This window comes from Pelecanus crispus, chromosome 26 (genome assembly GCF_030463565.1).
Source record: "Pelecanus crispus isolate bPelCri1 chromosome 26, bPelCri1.pri, whole genome shotgun sequence".
In the NCBI taxonomy this organism is placed as follows: Eukaryota; Metazoa; Chordata; class Aves; order Pelecaniformes; family Pelecanidae; genus Pelecanus; species Pelecanus crispus.
In genome coordinates, this window is record NC_134668.1 from 1,960,937 (window position 1) to 1,968,464 (window position 7,528).

The 7,528-nt window shown below is 63.8% G+C and overlaps 1 protein-coding gene across 1 annotated transcript; it reads left to right on the forward strand.

Annotated features, from left to right (window-relative positions):
- Nucleotides 1-374: 374 nt before the first annotated feature.
- Nucleotides 375-2,597, forward strand: FIGNL2 (fidgetin like 2). Its single transcript, XM_075725083.1, has one exon. It carries the CDS (start codon nucleotides 396-398, stop codon nucleotides 2,595-2,597), a length of 2,202 nt encoding a protein of 733 aa, XP_075581198.1. The 5' UTR covers nucleotides 375-395.
- Nucleotides 2,598-7,528: the final 4,931 nt, after the last annotated feature.

Sequence of the window (7,528 nt, forward strand, 5' to 3'; positions counted from 1 at the left end):
AGCCACGTGTGCCGATGCTCGGCCCCGCGGCGCTGCCGACAGCACCGGCGGCTGCACCGTTTGTATCGCCGTGGCCAGCCGTGGTTTGATAACCTGAATATTTTCTTCTGCTGGACGACGTGACCGTCAAAACTGGAGCTGGCTGGGTTCTCTGAAGTGCTCGTGGTTGCTGTTCCTGGGGGATATTTGCGCTGGTGGCGGTCAAGGGGATTTTTGCGTGGAAAATTTAGAGCAGGAGCCTAATGGAGAGCACGCGTTGGCAGGCAGGAGGTGCGGCGTGGTCCAGAAGGACAGGGCAGTTTGGCGGTTTTTGGAGACCCCCGGTGCAGAGAGGTGCTCGTCCCCGTTTCGCTGCTCTCACCCTGCGCTGTCCTGTCCCCCCAGGTCTGTCGAAGATGCACTGGTCACCAGAGCATGCCCAGTCCCTGAACCAGTGGCCGGAGCAGCACCTCGACGTCTCCTCCACCACCTCCTCGCCGGCCCACAAATCTGACCTCTACCCCAGCACCCGCCAGCGCTTCAACTACGCCTGGGCCAACGACGACATCTCCGCGCTCACCGCCTCCAACCTCCTCAAGAGGTACGCCGAGAAGTACTCGGGGGTGCTGGACGCGCCCTACGAGCGCCCGGCGCTGAGCGGCTACGGGGATGGAGCCTTCGGGCCGGTTAACGGGCAGAAGGGGGACGGGGAGCCCTGGCCGGTGGCGCACGGCTCCGACGGCGCCTACCCCCTGACCCCCATCCACGATGGCCTCCCCGGCGCCAAGGGGGTGGTGCCGCCCGCCGTCCCCCCCAGCGGCGGGGCCATCGGGCTCGGCGGCTCCCCCGTGGTGTCCGCCAACCTCGCTGATCCCATGTACCCCGGTAACTCCTGCGGAGGAGCCGCTGCCGGCTCCGGCGGGCTGGGGTCATCTCAGGAGTACCCCTCAGGCTACGGTGGCACCTACTTGCCCTCCGGCTACTGCACCCAGCCGGCGGCAGCGCTTCCCCCCCCGCACCCCCCCGCCCTCCACGGCTCGGGGCTCCTGCAGCCCCCGCACCCCTCGCCCGCCCTGGTGCCGGGCTACGGCTCCTCCGGCCCCATGTACAACTACGCCGCCGGCAGCTACCCGCCGCAGCCGGGCTACGGCACCATCCATCCGCCCCATCCCTCCGCCTCCTACCTGCCCTCCGGCATCGCGGCGCCCACTCCCATCCCGGCCCCGCCGCCCGCCTCCCGCCCGCCCGGGGTCCCCGGCTACGGCTACCAGGGTGCCGGCTTGGCCCCGCTGGCCGTGCCGCCCCTCGGCACCGAGGCGGCAGGCGCCCTGAAGAGGAAAGCTTTCGACATCTCCGGCGGGGAGGACGAGGGGGAGGGCAGGTATAGGAAATACAGCTACGAGCAGCCAAAGTCCCCCTACCCCATGTCGGACAACGGCGAGTGCCGGGGCAATGGGTTCGGCAGCAGCGCCGAGTCCCCCCAGGTGGCCTTCAAGCCTGGGAAGCGGCCGGCGGGAGCCGGGAACGCCGAGGAGCATGCCGGCAAGTACGGCGGGCAGCCAATGAAGAGTATGGTCTCGCCACCCTACGGCGCCGGGGATGCCCCGCTGCGGCCGGCAGAGCCCTTCGAAAAGTTCAGCCCCCCCCTCGCCAACGGGGAGCGGGCGGCCGAGCCGGGACCCCCCTTCCCGCTGCGGCTGCCTCCCAAAGCGCCGGTCTTCGGCAGCCCGCCGGTGGAGGAGCAGCCCAAGAACGTCGACCCCCTGGTCTTGGAGCTGGTGAACACCAAGATCGTGGAGCGGGGGCCGCCCGTGCAGTGGACGGACATCGCCGGGCAGGTCTCCGTGAAGGCCGCCATCGAGGAGGAGCTGGTGTGGCCCATCCTGCGTCCCGGCGCCTACACCGGGGCGAGCCGGCCGCCCCGAACCATCCTGCTGTTCGGCCCCCACGGCACGGGGAAGAGCCTGCTGAGCCGGTGCGTCTCCACCCAGCTGGGCTCCACCTTGCTGAAGCTCAGCGGCACGACCCTGCTCTCCACCTGGAAAGCCGAAGCCGAGAAGATCCTGCAGACCGTCTTCTTCGTGGCCAGCTGCCGGCAGCCCGCGGTGGTGCTCATCACCGAGGCCGAGTCCTTGCTGGTGGCCCGGGCTGGCGAGGACGGCAGCCAGGTGAGCAACCTCAAGTCCCAGCTCCTCTCCTACCTGGACAACGTGGCTACCTCATCCGAGCAGAACGTGGTCGTCATCGGGACCACCTCCCGGCCCGGCAGCATGGATGAAGCTTCCCACCGGCGCTTTGCCAAGCGGTTCTACATCTCCCCGCCGGACAGCATCGCCCGGCGGCAGATCCTCCATCACGCCCTGGCGCAGCAGAGCTCCTGCCTGAGCGAGCGGGAGATGGCCTCGCTGGTGCAGCACACGGAGAACTTCTCGGGCAGCGAGCTGGTCCAGCTCTGCCAGCACGCCGGGGCCACCACGCTGCACGGTTTGCCGGGCCAGATCCAGCCCACCTCCTACCAGGACTTCGAGAAGGCGTTCTGCAAGGTCCGCCCCGCCGCCTCCCAGAAGGAGCTGGACTTGTTCCTGGAGTGGGATAAAATGTACGGCACCGGGCACTGACGGCGCGGCAGCGGGCGGCCGCCGGCGCTGGCACGGACCCTTCGCCCCAGCCCCGGGCTCCGGGGCCGGCTTTGGGACTTGGCCGAGGGACGCAGGGTTTGGCGGGGCGGGCCGGGGTCTGCGGGGGCTCCGGTTCTGCCCCAGAGCCGCGCCGGGGCCGGGCCCCTTCCTCCCAAAGTGCAGGAGACCCCCGGGCAGCCCCGACGGCGGCACGACATACCTCTTCTGTATGATTCCGGACTCGGCCGGGCTTTTCCTCTCTCGGTTTTTCGGAAGCCGTCGCCCGCTGAACTCAGGATAACCTATTTATTATTTTCCCGTTCATCCGTCCCTGGACCGGCGATGCAGCGAGCGGGGCTGGAGGCGCCTCAGGATCCGGCTTTTCCGGCGTCGGATGCTCGAGCTCCCCTGTCTATCCAGAGGCTCGATTATTATTATTATTATTTTTTTTTTCCGATTGCTTTTATTGTTCCTAACAGAAATACCTCGGGCGTCTTTGGAGCAAAGCAGCCCCCTCGCACGTGGCGCAAGCAGCCCGGCGGCGATGTCCTTGAGCGGGGAGGGGGGGGAGCGGGGGGGACACACACAAAACCAGGGGGTTTTGGAGTAAAATGCTGTAGATTGTTTAATATACTAGACTTGGGTTTTTATTTTTGTAAGGTATGTAGTATTTTTTTGTTTTTTCTTTTTAACTACTCAGGAAAAGAATTACCTCAGAAAAAATAAAAAAAAAAGAATGTGTTTTTAAAAAACTCTTTTTATCTTCTCAGAAAAGGAAAAAGAGATTTTTAAGAGTTTTCAGACCTGGGACAAAGCTGCCTCGTGCGTTTGCTTCCAAAAAGGGTGACAGAAAGAAGGAAGAAAGAAAAAAAAAAAACTTGAAGCTGTTACAAAGATGAAAGTTGAATGTATTTCGGGTGCTTTTCACGTATATTATGCCATAATTTTATTTTAATTTTTTTGTTGTTGTTTTTTTTTTTTTTTTTAACATTGTTATTGTAGCGTTTGGTGGAGTAACGTGTCTTCAATGGAAAGAGTATTAGTGCCGTAGTTCGGAAACTGTCGCTAGCACCACTTTTTGGACCAGGCTGGGTCCGTCACCCTCCAGCATCGCCCGCCGCGTCGGGGCCGGGGGCGCGGGGGGCACCCGCCCCGTGCAGGGCTGGGGCCGGCGGGGGGGATCCTCCTCCCGGTCTCATTTTTGCACTGGGGATGGGGCTGTGGGGGCCGCCCGGGCTTTGCCGGGGAGGACGCCGGTGACGCCGCCGCTGCGAGGGCGCCGCGCTCCCTTTTCACCGCAAATCAGGGATTTTCGGCTTCCCACCGCGGTCGCCACCCCCGAAGCCCCAGCAGAGGCTGGCGGTGGCCGCAAAATCTGGGGAAATGGCTTTGTCCCCCCAAAAAAAGAAGTCGAGCAGGGCCGAGTGGGAGCCACGGGGTTTTGCCCGGGCGCTGTTTGCCCCCGCTCCGTCCCGGGGGTCCCGGCTCCCCCCGCTCTCGCTGAGCACCGGCGGCTGCAAAGCTGCGTTGCACGGAGCGTGAACCTGCTGCGCGCCCGCCCGACCCCCCCATCCGCCTCGCATCGCTGGGTGGCGATTTTTTTTTTCCCCAATTAAAAAAAAAAAAAAAAAAATTAATTATTTTTTGTTTGCTTGTTTTAGAGCTATATATTGTACTGGGGGAGGCAGCTGCTCCGCTGCCGCCCACCGGCACCGGCCGCTGCTCCGAGCAGCCCCCCCATAACCTCAGGGTCTGCGTTGCAGGAGCGAGGCGTCTGCCGGCTTCGGGATGTTTTCCCAAGTTTTTTTTTTTGCAGTTTCCCATCTCAGTGTGCGCAGGCGCGTGCAGGCAGCTGCCCGCGTGCGAAGGGCATCACCGGGGCAGACGCCTCCCTCCCCTTCCTCCAAAAAGTGGTACTGAGTTCCTGAAGACTTTTTATTATTATTATTATCATATTTGACTTTGTACACTCTCTGTAACCATTTCTACCTCATTTTGCAACATATTGTACATGAAAGTATTTAATTCATGTCTTATTAATGTCTGAGAAAGAAATGCTTTTGAACTGTAATGGTCTACCTCAAGAAATGCTGTATTTTAAAAAGAAAAGTATTACACAGTATTAAAGAGATTACATGAACGCCCGGCTGAGAGCCCACGGTGCCTTCTCCCGGCCCTCGCCCCCCCTGGGGTGGGTGCTGGTTCGGGGGTGCTGGTTTGGGGGTGCTGGTACCTGGGGGGTGGCTCCGGGGGGGTTGCAGGGGACAGGAGGGGCACGGGGGGGACATTGCAGGGGTGTGGGGAGGGGGCATTGGGGGGGGGCATTGCAGCCAGGGGAAGGGCACAGCCTCAGCCCCCCCCCCCCCCCCTCCGTTGGGGTGATGGGGGGGTCTGGGTGTGCCCCTGCCCTCGTTAGGGTGATGGGGGGGTCCTGGGTGTGCCCCTCCCCTCATTAGGGTGATGGGGGGTCCTGGGTGTGCCCCTGCCCTCGTTAGGGTGATGGGGTCCAGCTGTGCCCCTCCCCATATTAGGGGTGATGGGGGGGTCCTGGGTGTGCCCCTGCCCTTGTTAGGGTGATGGGGGGGTCTGGGTGTGCCCCTCCCCTCATTAGGGTGATGGGGGGTCCTGGGTGTGCCCCTGCCCTCGTTAGGGTGATGGGGGGTCCTGGGTGTGCCCCTGCCCTCATTAGGGTGATGGGGTCTGGGTGTGCCCCTCCCCATATTAGGGGTGATGGGGGGTCCTGGGTGTGCCCCTGCCCTCGTTAGGGTGATGGGGGGGTCCTGGGTGTGCCCCTGGTAGGGGTGCAGTTGCTGGCTGGGGCAGTGGGTGCTGAGGGGGGGGTCCCTGTTGAAAGGCCCCCCTGGGTCCTGGGGGGCTGAGGCAGCTTTGGCTGCTGCGCCGAGGGCCCACCCAGTGCCTGCAGGTACGGGGGGGCTGGGGGGTGCGAGGTGGGGGGCTGGGGGGCACGAGGAGCGGGGCTGGGAGGAGGGGGCTCACCTGTGCCGCCTGGCTGCGGGGTCTGGGCTGGCTGGGCTTTGGACCTGGGTTAATTTTGTCACTTGGGTCGGATTTTTAGCTATTTTGAGCTGAATTACTTGCGTTGAGCGCTGCTGCTCCTCCCCCATTTATTTCTCAACGTTTCATAAAACTGAATTATGCGGTGTTTGTTTGTCCGGAGGCTTGTGACATCCTTATCCTGGGGGGCTGTTCTGTGTTAAGCTACGTGCTTGGACAATTTTGTGTCCTGCAATCAGTTCATTCAGTCGCTCAGTTCCCCCATGTCCAGGGCAGCTCCCGAGTCGTAGGCGCGATGCCGAGCAAGCCGGGCAGCGCTTGGCTCCGCTGGGGAACTGCGCGGCTGCGGCGAAGGCTGCGATTTCGGCGTCGCTGTGAGCGTGCAATGGGGGATCCCTGCAGGTGCCCCCCGTTGCAGGTGCCAGCCCTGCCCTGCCGATCTCCGCGGCCGCCCCTTTCCCCGGGCGCCATGGGGAGGGGTCCCTGCGTCGACGTTCCCGGCGATCCGAGCGTGCTTGTGTCCCCTCCAGCTCCGCCGCGGGCGTGGATCGGGGCGCCCAGTCGATGGCCGGGCTCCGCATGTCGATAACTGGAGACGCTTCGCTGCGGCCGGTGGCCGTGAACGCCAGCCCTGACCCGAGCCCCGTCCCCCAGTGCCGCTGAGACCCCGAGGGAGGGGACGCTCGTCCATGGTGGCTGCGTGGGACCGGACCCCCCTCCCTCCATCCCTGCGGGACCCTGGCCATGCGCAGGGATGGATTTTTCACCCTTTGCTGCTGTAATTAATGGAAGTAAGGGGAAAAGCGGCTCCCAGCCCGCGGCTGCCTGTTTGTGTGTTTTCTGGGCCAGGCTGAGGGCCCCCCGTGCCCCCCGGCCCCCCGGGTTCTGGCCCCGCAGCCAGGAGTTAAGCTCATTAGCAATAGCAGGCGCGCAGCCCGCCGGAGAGGGGCCCTGCGGCCCCGAGCACACCTAATTATGGCAATTAACGCGGCAGCTTCGGGGTGTTTCAGCGGGTGGGAGGGCGAGGGATCGGGCGCCGGAGCCCCCGGACGGGCGGGGACGCAGTGGCATCTCTGGCCGGTGGCCGGGAGGTGCCCGGAGCCTTTGTGCCGGTGCTGGCGCATCCGGAACAATGCGGCAGCTCTGGCCTTTTATCGGGACCCCTGAGGTTACTGCGCTATGAATAAATTACTTGGTGGATTGGCTGTGGAGTCACGAGCTGGGAAAACGGGAGGAAGGCTCCCTCCTCCTCCTCCGGCAAAGGGAGGCTCGGCTCCTCTCCACCTGCTGCAAGGGACGCTCTGCGCATCCCCGCTCCCAAGCCTCGCAGATGCCCTTCGCGCTTCGACACTTTGCTTTGTCCGGCCCCGCGGTGCCGGGCTGGGGTTCGGGGTTTGCCGCGGCCAGCACCGGGCCAGTCTCGGCTTTGAGGGATTCCTGGCTCGGCCGCGGCCGGCGGCGTTTGTTTTTGACACCGAGCCCGGTGGCAGCGGGCGCAGGGTCTCCGTTGGTGGCAGTGGGATGGGGAGGTGGGGATGGGGACGGGGACCCCCTCGCCGGGGCTGCGCTGCGGCGGCCGAGCTGGTTATCCCGCCTGGGATAACGGTGTCCGGCCACGGCAAGTGCCAGGCTCGGCCGCGGGCTGGCCCTAGCTGGGACGCGCCGGCACAGGGACACGAGGCAGACGCTTCCCGGCACCTCAGGTCACCAAAATGAATTTGCAGCTGGATTCTGACCTTTTGGAGACTCAATTCCACAAAACTTGTGAAACCTGCCTGCTCTCCCCAAACCCAGGCCGAGTCCTGTGCGGGACACGCTGGGCTAATGGTGCCGGCATTCCTGGCATTCCTCCCCAGCCCGGCCACGTGTGCTGCTCGCCCGCTGTCCTCTTCACCGGGCTGGTGGGACACGCACAA

Excerpts from the sequence above, each read along its gene's own strand:
- FIGNL2 (XM_075725083.1), top strand. The coding sequence starts at position 396 with ATGCACTGGTCACCAGAGCATGCCCAGTCCCTGAACCAGTGGCCGGAG.